The sequence below is a fragment of the Bos indicus x Bos taurus genome, chromosome 23 (genome assembly GCF_003369695.1).
Source record: "Bos indicus x Bos taurus breed Angus x Brahman F1 hybrid chromosome 23, Bos_hybrid_MaternalHap_v2.0, whole genome shotgun sequence".
Lineage (NCBI taxonomy): Eukaryota > Metazoa > Chordata > Mammalia > Artiodactyla > Bovidae > Bos > Bos indicus x Bos taurus.
Genome location: NC_040098.1, coordinates 5,164,079 through 5,179,170, shown reverse-complemented (window position 1 = coordinate 5,179,170; position 15,092 = coordinate 5,164,079). Strand labels below are relative to the sequence as shown.

At 38.5% G+C, this 15,092-nt stretch overlaps 1 protein-coding gene across 1 annotated transcript in view; it reads right to left on the bottom strand.

Moving 5' to 3' along the window:
• The window catches only part of COL21A1 (collagen type XXI alpha 1 chain), a 233,946-nt gene that overhangs the window by 150,921 nt on the left and 67,933 nt on the right, over positions 1–15,092 (bottom strand). Inside the window, exons 2-3 of the mRNA XM_027524052.1 lie at positions 14,962–15,073; positions 6,766–7,317 (exon numbers count right to left, since the gene is read on the bottom strand). Coding sequence (XP_027379853.1) covers positions 6,766–7,317; positions 14,962–15,049 — 640 coding nt within the window. The 5' untranslated portion in view covers positions 15,050–15,073. The remainder of the gene's footprint in view (positions 1–6,765; positions 7,318–14,961; positions 15,074–15,092) is intronic.

The following is a 15,092-nucleotide window of genomic DNA, read 5'->3' as shown; positions in this document are numbered from 1 at the left end:
CCATGTTCATGGATTGGAAGAATCAATATAGTGAAAATGAGTATACTACCCAAAGCAATTTATAGATTCAATGCAATCCCTATCAAGCTACCAACGGTATTCTTCACAGAGCTAGAACAAATAATTTCACAATTTGTATGGAAATACAAAAAAACCTCGAATAGCCAAAGCAATCTTGAGAAAGAAGAATGGAACTGGAGGAATCAACCTGCCTGACTTCAGGCTCTACTACAAAGCCATAGTCATCAAGACAGTATGGTACTGGCACAAAGACAGAAATATAGATCAATGGAACAAAACAGAAAGCCCAGAGATAAATCCACGCACCTATGGACACCTTATCCTTTGACAAAGGAGGCAAGAATATACAATGGAGAAAAGACAATCTCTTTAACAAATGGTGCTGGGAAAACTGGTCAACCACTTGTAAAAGAATAAAACTAGAACACTTACTAACACCATACACAAAAATAAACTCAAAATGGATTAAAGATCTAAACGTAAGACCAGAAACTATAAAACTCCTAGAGGAGAACATAGGCAAAACACTCTCTGACATACATCACAGCAGGATCCTCTACGACCCACCTCCCAGAATATTGGAAATAAAAGCAAAAATAAACAAATGGGACCTAATTAAACTTAAAAGCTTCTGTACAACAAAGGAAACTATAAGCAAGGTGAAAAGACAGCCTTCAGAATGGGAGAAAATAATAGCAAATGAAGCAACTGACAAACAATTAATCTCAAAAATATACAAACAACTCCTACAGCTCAATTCCAGAAAAACAAATGACCCAATCAAAAAATGGGCCAAAGAACTAAATAGACATTTCTCCAAAGAAGACATACAAATGGCTAACAAACACATGAAAAGATGCTCAACATCACTCATTATTAGAGAAATGCAAATCAAAATCACTTCACACCAGTGAAGACTGGTACCATTTCACGCCAGTCAGAATGGCTGCGATCCAAAAGTCTACAAGCAATAAATGCTGGAGAGGGTGTGGAGAAAAGGGAACCTTCTTACACTGTTGGTGGGAATGCAATCTAGTACAGCCACTATGGAGAACAGTGTGGAGATTCCTTAAAAAACTGGAAATAGAACTGCCTTATCACCCAGCAATCCCACTGCTTGGCATACACACTGAGGAAACCAGAAGGGAGAGACACGTGTACCCCAGTGTTTATCGCAGCACTGTTCATAATAGCCAGGACATGGAATCAACCTAGATGTCCATTGGCAGATGAATGGATAAGAAAGCTGTGGTACATATACACAATGGAGTATTACTCAGCCATTAAAAAGAATACATTTGAATCAGTTCTAATGAGGTGGATGAAACTGGAGCCTATTATACAGAGTGAAGTAAGCCAGAAAGAAAAACACCAATACAGTACACTAACGCATATATATGGAATTTAGAAAGATGGTAACAATAACCCTGTATACGAGACAGCAAAAGAGACACTAATGTATAGAACAGTCTTTTGGACTCTGAGGGAGACGGAGAGGGTGGGATGATTTGGGAGAATGGCATTGAAACATGTATAATATCATATATGAAACGAGTCACCAGTCCAGGTTCGATGCACGATACTGGATGCTTGGGGCTGGTGCACTGTATGTATGTATGTATGTATGGGGAGGGAGGAGGGAGGAGGGTTCAGGATGGGGAACACGTGTATACCTGTGGTGGATTCATGTTGATATATGGCAAAACCAATACAATATTGTAAAGTAAAAAATTAAATTAAATTAAATTAAAAAAATTAAAATGAATTAAAAAAAGTGTAAAGGGGGCAGAAAAGAACAAAAAATAGAGTTTTGAAGTTATTAAAATAGATTGATATAACTATATGATGTTTTCTATATCAGAGGAAACTAGCGTGCTACAGTCCATAGGGTTGCAAAGAGTCAGAAATGACTGAGTAGGCATGCCTGTGTCACATAGTAACCCCAAAAAACCTATAGAAAACATACAAAAGTAAATTAAAAAGGAATTTGCATGTCACTACAAAAATCAATAAAACACAAAAGAAAATAGGAAGAGAGAAAAGAGGAACTAAAAAAAGGTCAGAAAAAAAATTATAAATGACTATATTAAATCATTCCCTATCAGTAGTTACTTCAGATGTGAATTAATTAAAATCCTCAATAAAAGGCATAGAGTAGCTAAATGGATTTTAAAAAATACTATTCATGCTGTCTACGAGAAATTTACTTTAGAATTAAGGACACACATAGGATAAAAGTAAAGGGGTAAAGGGATGGAAAAAAGATACTCCATACAAAAGTTTACCAAAGAGAACAAAAATGGTGACAAATGGACTTTAAGTCAAAAATCTCTCAAAAGAGACAAGGAAGGACAGTGTGTGTGTGTGTGTGTGTGTGTGTGTGTGTGTATGTTTTACTGGCAAATTAACCAATTTATATATATTTTGGTTAATTTGCCAGTAAAACATACGAATTATAAATATATATGCAATCAACATTACAGCACCCAAATATATGATGCAAACATTGACAAAACTGACAGCAACCCAATAACAGTAAGGGATTTCAATGTTCCAGTAAATAATGAATAGAATATTCAGCAGAGAAGGCAATGGCACCCCACTCCAGTACTCTTGCCTGGAAAATCCCATGGATGCAGGAGCCTGGTAGGCTACAGTCCATGGGGTCACGAAGAGTTGGACACGACTGAGCGACTTCACTTAACTCTTCACTTTCAAGCATTGGAGAAGTAAACAGCAACCCACTCCAGTGTTCTTGCCTGGAGAATCCCAGGGACAGGGGAGCCTGGTGGGCTGCTGTCTATGGGGTCACACAGAGTCAGACACGACTGAAGCGACTTAGCAGCAGCAGCAGCAGCAGAATATTCAGATGGAAGGTCAACAAAAGAACAACATTCTAGGCCAAATGAATCTAATAGACATATATAGAACACACTGCCTACCCCCATCATGGCCACAGCACCAGAATACACGTTCTTCTCAAGTACAGATGAAACAGTCTCCAGGATAGGTAATACATTAGGTTAAAAATAAATAAATAAATAAGCCTTCACAAATTTAAGAAGATTGAAATCATACCAGGTATATTTTCCAACCACAACTGAATGATATTAAAATAATTTTATTTTAATATTTTTCATTAATATGCCAGGAGGAAAACTGGAAAATTCACAAATACATGGAAATTAATACACTCTTGAACAATCCTTAAGTCAAATAAGGATTTGACTTATTTGACAGAAGATATCTTATACAAACAAACCATAAAATACTACATACCAAAACATATGGGATGCAGCAAAAGCAGGACTCAGAAGGACATTCATAGCAATAAAAATAATAAAGACCTAAATAAACAGCCTACCTTTACAAGTCAAAGAACTAAAAAAGGACAAACTAAGCCCAAGTTGAAAGAAATACTCTCTGATAAATAAAGAAATCATTTTTCATCACTTTTAGGTGGTCTTGAAATAAGGAACATATTGAACAATACATCTTCAAGGAAACAGTAGATTCATGAATATGAAATAATCTATGCGGGAACAAAGAGTTGGATAATATTTTGTTCATCCTGGATCAACAACAGTAGAATATAAAAGGGAACAACTCTATATGCTAAACACCACAAAATAGAAGTTAACTGTCAAAAAAAAGGTGAGCTAGTCAAATAATCTAACATATATAATGTTAATTATATAATATATATAATTTGAGGCTGCTGCAATATAGCAGTGCATTAATTTAGTGCATTAATCACACTGTGTAATACAGTATGAAATGTCAAGTGCAAAAAAACTCATATCTTCCACAAGTACAACTTCAAAATGTACATTTTAAAAGATGTCTATTGTACAGTGAATATGTGAACTGAATAGACACAGACATTACTTACATTCTTTTTCTGAGTGTGGATGAAGAAATATTTGGCAAGATTTCAAATTTGATTTTTTTTTTACAGATCAGACATTTTAGCTGAAAGAAGCTTTACCCCTTTACACACAGCTACTCTTTCATGTGTATTTTTAAAAATTTAAATACAGAGAATGCATTTATGAAAATACAGATCTTCAGGAAAAGTCTATGAAGCAAATACTTAACAGACATATTTAATCAAATTTATATTTTAGGATTAAAATGAATGGTAAGCGTAATTTTACCATGGAAAGTTTATTTTAATAATGAAGTATACCTAACTTCCTAACTGGAAGGAGGAGGAGCCTGGTAGGCTGCAGTCCATGGGGTCACAAAGAGTTGGACACGACTGAGCGACTTCCCTTTCACTTTTCACTTTGATGCATTGGAGAAGGAAATGGCAACCCACTCCAGTGTTCTTGCCTGGAGAATCCCAGGGACGGGGGAGCCTGGTGGGCTGCTGTCTCAGGGGTCGCATAGAGTCGGACACGACTGAAGCGACTTAGCAGCAGTAGCAGCAGCATACCTAACTTCAAAGTGAAAGATTTCTAACTAATCCAATAACACATTAAAAATCTCAATTCCTTTGACCTGTTCAACACAATAAAAGTCAACACAGTCTTACTGTTAGAGACTCATAAAAAGAATAACTGTACTGAGCATTTGTATTTACTTATTAGTACCTTTTTAAAAGTTTTATTATAGAAAAAACTTAATTTTCTATGCTGTTTGTTTTGTAGTGGTTTCTTAAAATAGTAGATAATCTAAAAAGCTTTGAAGTGTTTTTCTTTACCACAGTCCCCTCAAATACAAAGAAAATAAAGAAATTAAGTTGTTTTCTAAGTCACAATCATGTAGAAATTTTTCTATCAAAAGTGAACCAAACAATTTTTGGATTTTTTGGTAGGTAAACTGGGAAAAAACATTTCCATTTGCATGAATATGATTTTAGGTAGATGGCACATTAAATGCCTATAATATTAAAAATAAATGATATGAATAAATTATTCTCCCCCCAAATAACTTAAACACAAGCATGTCTGTACTCCTACAGGTTTAATATTTACAAAAATTGGAACTTTCCTATATTTTATGGGATGATGTAAACTTAATAAACTCCAGTATTTAATGGAATGATGTAAACATAATTAATAGACTAGCAAGCACTATATTTTCAAAGGTTTCCTCATTGCTGGTAGGAGTTTGTTTTTCTTAAGTGAAATTTTTAAGACTCTTCAAAAGTTTTAAAAATGTTAGTAATTTGATATTTGTTTTCTGTTTTCTTTAATCCCCATTCACAATTAGGTACAGGAATATTCAGTTATTTGTATTAGAAAAACTTAGGAATAAACCAACTATACAAAAATGGAGAAAATTTAAATAATCTTAAAAGATTATATGCTATAATATTAATAGTTTAAAATCATACATATAGTAACATAGTATAAATAATATGAAAAGAGAGTATGAAATTACTTATACAATATTATCCTTATTTAGACAGTCTTTCCAGGTGGCTCAGACAATAAAGAATTCACTTGCAATACAGGAAACTTGGGTTTGATCTTTGGATTGGAAAGATTCCCCGGAGAAGGGAATGGCTACCCACTCCAATATTCTTGCCTGGAGAATCCCATGGACCGAGGAGCTTGGCAGGCTACAGTCCATGGGATCACAAACAGTCAGACACAACTGAATAAGCATGCACGCACACACACACACACGTACCACATCCTTATTCAGGCACATGAATAAACTCTCAAACACTCTGAAATCAAAAAAGACTAGAGCTCAGCTTTCTGAGCACTGAAGAATGCTTTTGAACTGTGGTGTTGGAGAAGACTCTTAAGAGTCCCTTGGACTGTAAGGAGATGAAACCAGTCCATCCTAAAGGAAATTAGTCCTGAATATTTATTGGAAGGACTGATGCTGAAGCTGAAACTCCAATACTTTGGCCACCTGAGGTGAGAAACTGACTCATTGGAAAAGACCCTGATGCTTGTAAAGATTGAAGGCAGCACAAGAAGGGGATGACAGAGGATGAGATGGTTGGATGACATCAGTGACTTGATGGACATGAGTTTGAACAAGCTCTGGAAGTTAGTGATGGACAGGAAAGTCTAGCATGCTGCAGTCCATGAGGTTGCAAAGAGTTTGACACAACTGAGAAACTGAAATGACTGACTGTATATGTTGATATATACAACTGTGTGCATAATTGATATATAAATGCATAATTAATTCATGATTAATTCTAAATTATATCTAATTAATGAGCACATAATTGAATAAGAATTGATAGCTTTTATGAACTTTGTACAGAATATTAAAGCTTTCCTAGGTAAAATAAAAAAATTTATTTCATATTTTTTGAGAATTTGTGTAACTTGAATGAGTAAAATATTATTTTATGTAAGTTCAATAAAAAATGAAAATGTAAAAAAAAAAAAAAAGACTAGAATGGAAAAGGCAGAAACCTTGCTAACAGGAGTGATATAATCATACATGATTTACATATATTTTCATTCTTTATGTATCTTAACTTTATCTAACCTCCACAATAAACACATTGTATCTGAAAGAAACACACACACACACACAAAAATCACAAAATATAATATCCTCCAACTATAGATTTTACAAGAAAGCAATTGTTCCCAAAAACAAAGTTTATCCAGAATAACTCTAACATAGAAATGTGTGCTCACTTCAGTTCTGACCTAACTCATCTGACATTGAATAAAACCATCTCCCCCACTGTAAAAGAACAGGTTATACAAAACTGTAAGAGATTGTCATTCTTACTTGTTTCCACATTATATTAAGGCTTACCTTCACAAAGTTTCTGCTTCATCACCTCCCTTATTTTGGATATTGCAATGTAGTCTTCCACATAAAACACATAGGTGGATGAAGGCTTGTTGGCAATAGCTCTAAGTTCTGCCTCTTCTGTTTCTGACCCAACACCAATGGCGAACAATGTTATTCTACTGTCTCTTGCTGCTTCTGCAGCATCCTTGACTTCATCTTGGGATTTCCCATCCGTAAGGACTACTGCGATCTTAGTCAGAAACCGTGCGGACTTGGCAAAAAGGTAATCAAGGGCAAACTGGATGGCCTTTCCAGTCCGTGTGTTTCCTCCCAAGTAATGTATTGACTCCATGGCTGCCATCAAGTTCTCTCCCGATTCATGGCTCCCCAGGGGGATCTCCAGGACAGGGTAGTCACTGTACTGAACCACCCCAACCTGAATAAACTTCGGTCCTATGTCAAAGTTCTTTGTGATATTGACAAGCCACTTTTTCACTATTTCAAAGTTTTCTGGGCCAACACTGTAAGAGCCATCCAAGATGAAAACTAAATCTGTCGGAGCAGTACGACAACCTAAGCGAGAAAGAAAATCATCAGAGTACATGTGTTACAGAAAAAAAGGAAAGAGGAAGGTTTCAAATGCATGAATTTTTCATTAACCAGATTGGAGAATCCTTTCACAATGTATGTATATAAAGTCACCACAGTGTATACGTTAAATATCGTACAGTTTTACATATCAATTATATTGAATACCTCAATAAAGCTGAAAATTTTTAAAGTAAAAGATACAGTAAGCAGTTTATAAGAGTTTTGTGAAGATTAATATGACACACTGCTTAACTCATGAAAATTCTTTATAAATGAGGGCTATGACTTTTGTTGATATTTTTGAATTATCTTATTTTAAGGATTAATGAATGAATCAGCTTTAAAATCAGACATTAAAAAATGGATGCTTGCATTGTTGGTGGGAATGTAAATTGATATAGCCCAGTACGGAGAATAGTATGGAGATTCTTTAAAAAACTAGGAATAAAACTACCATGTAACCCAACAATCACACTATTGGTCATATACTCTGAGGAAACCATAACTGAAAAAGACACATGTACCCCAATGTTCATTGCAGCACTGTTTACAATAGCTAGGACATGGAAGCAACCTAGATATCCATTGACAGATGAATGGATAAAGAAGTTGTGGCACATATACACAATGGAGTATTACTCAGTCATGTAAAGGAACACATTTGAGTTAGTTCTAATGAGTTGGATGAACCTGGAGCCTGTTATACACAGTGAAGTCAGAAGGAGAAACACAAATCTCCTATATTAATGCATATGTATGGGATCTAGAAAGATGGTGCTGATGACCCAGTTTGCAGGACAGCAGTGGAGACTGACCTGGAGGGCTTCCCCGGAGGCTCAGGTGGTAAAGATCTGACCTCAATGCTGGAGACCTGGCTTTGAACCCTGGGTTGGGAGGATCCCCTGGAGAAGGGAAAGGCTACCCACTCCAGTGTTCTTGCCTGGAAAATCCCATGGACAGAGGAGGCTGGCAGGGAGTCCATGGAGTCGCAAAGAGTCGGACACGACTGAGCGACTTGCACTTTCATTTTCAGTGCAGACATAGAGAACAGACTTGTAGACACAGTGGAGGAAGGAAAGGGTGGGACAGACTGAGAGAATGGCATCAGAACATATGTACATTTACAATGTGTATACATTCACGTTTACAATTACCATATGTCAAACAGATAACCAGTGGGGATTTGCTGTATGAGGCAGGGAGCTCAAACCTGATGACCTATGACAACCTAGAGGGGTGGGATGGGATGGGAGTTGGCAGGAAGGTTCAAGAGGGAGGGGTAACATGCATACCTACGACTGACTCATATGGATGTATGGCAGAAACCAACACAACATTGTAAAGCAATTACCCTCCACTTAAAATAAATAAATTTTTTAAAATGATAAATAAAAAACAAAAAATGGGTGCTACATATGAATATGACATCTAGATATCTCTTTGAAGGGGCAGGTATTGTTATAAAGCAACATTTTATTCTATTTCTCAAGAGAATAAATCAAACCACAAAATTTTTTAATAAATAAATGCATCATTTTCAGCTATACACTAACATCATTATCAATGAAATATGTTTCAGTTCAGTTCAGTCGCTCAGTCATGTCCGACTCTTTGCGACTCCATGAATCACAGCACGCCAGGCCTCCCTGTCCATCACCAACTCCTGGAGTTTACTCAGATTCACGTCCATCGAGTCAGTGATGCCATCCAGCCATCTCATCCTCTGTCGCCCCCTTCTCCTCCTGCCCCCAATCCCTCCCAGCATCAGGATCTTTTCCAATGAGTCAACACTTCGCATGAGGTGGCCAAAGTAGTGGAGTTTCAGTTTCAGCATCATTCCTTCCAAAGAAATCCCAGGGCTGATCTCCTTTAGAATGGAATGGCTGTATCTCCTTGCAGTCCAAGGGACTCTCAAGAGTCTTCTCCAACACCACAGTTCAAAAGCATCAATTCTTCGGTGCTCAGCTTTCTTCACAGTCCAACTTTCACATCCATACATGACCACTGGCAAAACAATAGCCTTGACTAGACGGACCTTTGTTGGCAAAGTAATGTCTCTGCTTTTCAATATGCTATCTATGTTGGTCATAACTTTTCTTCCAAGGAGTAACCATCTTTTAATTTCATGGCTGCAGTCACAATCTGCAGTAATTTGGGAGCCCCCCAAAATAAAGTCTGACACTGTTTCCACTGTTTCCCCATCTATTTTCCATGAAGTGATGGGACCAGATGCCATGATCTTTGTTTTCTGAATGTTGAGCTTTAAGCCAACTTTTTCACTCTCCACTTTCACTTTCATCAGGAGGCTTTTTAGTTCCTCTTCACTTTCTGCCATAAGGGTGGTGTCATCTGCATATCTGAGGTTATTGAGATTTCTCCCGGCAATCTTGATTCCAGGGCATGCTTCTTCCAGCCCAGCGTTTCTCATGATGTACCCTGCATATAAGTTAAATAAGCAGGGTGACAATATACAGCCTTGATGTACTCCTTTTCCTATTTGGAAGCATTCTGTTGTTCCATGTCCAGTTCTAACTGTTGCTTCCTGACCTGCATACAGACTTCTCAAGAGGCAGGTCAGGTGGTCTGGTATTCCCATCTCTTTCAGAATTTTCCACAGTTTATTGTGATCCACACAGTCAAAGGCTTTGGCATAGTCAATAAAGAAGAAATAGATGTTTTTCTGGAACTGTCTTGCTTTTTCCATGATCCAGCGGATATTGGCAATTTGATCTCTGCTTCCTCTGCCTTTTATAAAACCAGCCTGAACATCTGGAAGTTCACAGTTCACGTATTGCTGAAGCCTGGCTTGGAGAATTTTGAACATTACTTTACTAGAATGTGAGATGAGTGCAATTGAGCGGTAGTTAGAGCCTTCTTTGGCATTGCCTTTCTTTGGGATTGAAATGAAAACTGACCTTGTCCAGTCCTGTGGCCACTGCTGAGTTTTCCAAAATTTGCTGGCATATTGAGTGCAGCACTTTCACAGCATTGTCTTTCAGGATTTGAAATAGCTCAACTGGAATTCCATCACCTCCACTAGCTTTGTTCATAGTGATGCTTTCTAAGGCCCACTTGACTTCACATTCCAGGATATCTGGCTCTAGGTGAGTGATCACACCATCGTGATTATCTGGGGTGTGAAGATCTTTTTTGTACAGTTCTTCTGTGTATTCTTGCCACCTCTTCTTAATATCTTCTGCTTCTGTTAGGTCCATACCATTTCTGCCCTTTATCGAGCCCATCTTTGCATGAAATGTTCCCTTGGTATCTCTAATTTTCTTGACGAGATCTCTAGTCTTTCCCATTCTGTTGTTTTCCTCTAGTTTTTTGCATTGATCACTGAGGAAGGCTTTCTTATCTCTTCTTGCTATTCTTTGGAACTCTGCATTCAGATGCTTATGTCTTTCCTTTTCTCCTTTGCTTTTCGCTTCTCTTCTTTTCACAGCTATTTGTAAAGCCTCCCCAGAAAGCCATTTTGCTTTTTTGCATTTCTTTTCCATGGGGATGGTCTTGATCCCTGTCTCCTGTACAATGTCATGAACCTCATTCCATAGTTCATCAGGCACTCTATCTATCAGATCTAGGCCCTTAAATCTATTTCTCACTTCCACTGTATAATCATAAGGGATTTGATTTAGGTCATGCCTGAATGGTCTAGTGGTTTTCCCTACTTTCTTCAATTTCAGTCTGAATTTGGCAATAAGGAGTTCATGATCTGAGCCACAGTCAGCTCCCGGTCTTGTTTTTGTTGACTGTATAGAGTTTCTCCATCTTTGGCTGCAAAGAATATAATCAATCTGATTTCGGTGTTGACCATCTGGTGATGTCCATGTGCAGAGTCTTCTCTTGTGTTGTTGGAAGAGGGTGTTTGCTATGACCAGTGCATTTTCTTGGCAAAACTCTATTAGTCTTTGCCCTGCTTCATTCCGTAGTCCAAGGCCAAATTTGCCTGTTACTCCAGGTGTTTCTTGACTTCCTACTTTTGCATTCCAGTCCCCTATAATGAAAAGGACATCTTTTTTGGGTGTTAGTTCTAAAAGGTCTTGTAGGTCTTCATAGAACCGTTCAACTTCAGCTTCTTCAGCATTACAGGTTGGGGCATAGACTTGGATTACTGTGATGTTGAATGGTTTACCTTGGAAACGAACAGAGATCATTCTGTCGTTTTTGAGATTGCATCCAAGTACTGCATTTTGAACTCTTTTGTTGACCATGATGGCTACTCCATTTCTTCTGAGGGATTCCTGTCCACAGTAGTAGATATAATGGTCATCTGAGTTAAATTCACCCATAAATGTTAATCTGAAGTATTTATAAAAATACATATAAACCAATGAATAGGGGAAAGAAACTAAAAACAAACTTTCTGTCAACTTCAGGACTCAACTAGCCAGCAAAGGCACACACATTCTGGATATAGTTGAGAAAATTTATATGAACCAAGATCATGAAAGCAGTCATTTGTGTACTACACGCAGCATGCACGTTTAAAGGCCTGATCATTCATCTTCAGCCACTTATGTAGTAAAACATTCCTCGTGTGAAGTGAATCTAGTGCAAAGGGATAAAGCCATTCCTTTCTCCATAAAACTAAAGACTTATTAAGATCCCAGGAATCATGTGAAATCAGCACATCTTTGAGTTCTACCACAAAAAAAGACTATCTGTGGCACAACTTATATCCAGATGTACACACGTGAAAAGAACCAAAAACAAAAACTTTCTTAACTCTCTTTTCCACAGTACACAACACACTTCTAACCCCATTTCATTCTTTCAGTGTGTTTATAGTGAATACTTGCTCTCTAAGGACTGGCTTCAAACACAGGTGAGATATCTCTAAAAGCTCCCAGCCTAGTAAGACAGACAACGGGCTAGTTAGAGAAAGTAAAAGAATTATGAGAACATACAGGAGGAGGTGGCAACCTAACTGTGGAAAGTCAGGGGTTGTTCTGTGGGAAAGCAGACAGGCAACCTGAGATCAGAAAGCAGAGTTTTATCCAGGTCAAGAGGAGGACATTCTACTCAGAAGGAAAGCAAGTGCAAAGTTCAGGAGGTGAGAGACAGACCCAGCCCCATAGACGCGCTGGTTTGTCCGGGTGATTCTGTGGTCGACAGAGAGTACAGGGCAGAAGAGCAGCACTTGCTGCCTGCTTCTCTCACTTTTGCACTTAAGGCAGCAAAAATACTATTGCTCATGGCCCACAGGACAAGGACACCATGCCCTTGGAGAGGATGATTTGGAAGAGGAGGAGGTGAGTCGAGGTAGTGGGATACAAATTTTAAGTCGTGTGATTTTACTCAGATGAGGTGGTGTCGCCATGCAGAGGGGTGTGAAGGACACTCTTTCAGTAACCTCTGTCATGGGGACTGTCACTAGACTTCAGGGCAGGTACTGCAGAAATGGGATTCTGCCCAGAGACAAACTGTCCAACCCAAGGGAACTCAGCTCTCCTGATATCTTTGGAAGCTGGGTGAGGATGACAGGGTTACACTTTTATCGGTGTTTTGAGGGAGAGACAGGACAGGAAGGCTGTTTTTGCTGGCTCTTCGAGGTTGCCCTTCTTTGATGCTCTGAAGCTTGTTGTGCCTGGAACTGTGAGTATTTGTGTACCACTTGATTCAGTGGTCATAAACTTGTACAGGGTTATTCTTGGCCCTTTCTGCTCCAGTCCAGAGCCATGGGGCCTATATTTCATAACTGCAAGATTACCCAAGCGGACGGACACAAAAGCAAGTGCTGCCATTTATAAACCCCAGATGAAATAGCACTCTGAGAGATGCCCTTGTGAGACAGGCTGGATCACCAGCGTCACAGGAAAGGAATGCACCGAAGACAAAAGTGTGGGTGTCAGTTGCCCAGTCGCGTCTGACTCTGCGACCCCATGGACTGTAGCCCCCCAGGCTCCCCTGTCCATGGACTTCTTCAGGCAAGAATACTGCAGCGGGTTGCCATTTCCTTCTCCAGGGGATCCTCCTGACCCAGGGATTGAGCCCGGGTTTCCTGCATAGCAGGCAGATTCTTTACCATCTGAGCTCCCAGGGAAGCCCACTGAAGATGAAAAGCAGGGTTCAAATATGAGCTGCAGCTCTAAGCAGAGGTATGACACTGTGCAAAGCCCGTGCCGTTTATGAATTTCTTTTCCCGCTCAAAATACAAAGGGTGTCTACCTCATGGAATACTTGGGTGGAGTGAACTATGAAAGTGTTATGCAAACATTAAATATTATTGTTTTAATAAATGTTAAGTCAAGTTGAATCAAGTTGCCAAACCTGTTTTCTACTGTTAGAGGAACATTAATTCATTTATAATAGACAGTTTATATTTATGAGTTTTAAAATATGAATATAAATACACTTAAAAAATTTTTTTATTTATTTATTTTAGTTGGAGGACAATCACTTCACAACACTGTGGTGGCCCCTGCCACACACTGACTCAAATCAGCTATGGGAGCACATGCACCTCCCCCCCAACCTGGACCCCCTCCCACTGCCCTCCCCACCCCATCCCTCTGGCTTGTCCCAAAGCACTGGCTTTGAGTGCCCTGCTTCAGACATCCAACTTGCACTGATCATCTATTTTACATATGGTAATATACATGTTTCAATGCTATTCTCACATATCTTTCCACCCTCACCTTCTCCCAGATAATCCAGGAGTCTGTTCTTTACATCTGTGTCTCTTTTGCTCCCTTGCATATAGGATCATTGTCACTGTCTTTCTAAATTCCATATATATGTGTTAATATACTGTATTGGTATTTCGCTTTCTGACTTACTTCACTCTGTATAATGGGCTCCAGTTTCATCCACTTCATTAGAACTGACTCAAATGGGTTCTTTTTTATAGCTGAGTAATATTCCATTGTGTATATGTACCACAACTTCTTTATACATTCATCTGCCGCCAGACATCTAGGTTGCTTCCATGTCCTAGTTACTGTAAACAGTGCTGCAATGAACATAGGGGTATATGTGTCTCTTTCAATTCTGGTTTCCTCAGTGTGTATGCTAGGATGTCTGTAAAAGATGACCTGGATAGCAGAACTACAATTAGCAGCCTTTGGGATGTCCCTAGTGGTGCAATGGTTAAGACTCCACCTCCCACTGCAGGGGAACAGATTCAGTCTCTTGTCAGGGAACTAAGATCCCGCATGCCCCAAGGTGCGGTCAACAAACAAACAAAACCCAGCTTTCCTTCTCCCATGCAAGCTTTCCTACAGGCAATCAGAATAAGAGTCAACACACTGAGCTGTCACTAGGCTGAGTCATTTATATGCCTGTGTTATTTACATAGATTATCTTGTTATCTCTATGAGATAAGTTCACAGGATGGTCCTGATAATGAATCCTGTGAGTAGGTACTTTATTTCCATATCATGAAGATTATATAAATGACTGAACAAGGTGGGTTAATATTACCATAGAATTTTCTTAAAATGACTTCTGATAGCTTTTCCTCCCAGTTAATGTGTAACATGGCGATTCATTTGTTTCAGGCAATCACAGCATCAAAGACAGAAAGAATAAGATCCTTAAAGCCAATACTTGGGCTCCTTTTATTTCATTTCCCCAATCAATGTGTTGATAAAAAAAAAAAAAGACAATGCCAATAATTCTTACTTGATCTTATTTCTCCATCTTCAGCTAATACAGAATTCTGAAGAAGCAGGATCGAAATTATCCAAAGAAATGTAATATGGTGAGCCATGTTTCTGTTTTTGCTTTAGGACTCCTAAAAAAGAAATAAAGAA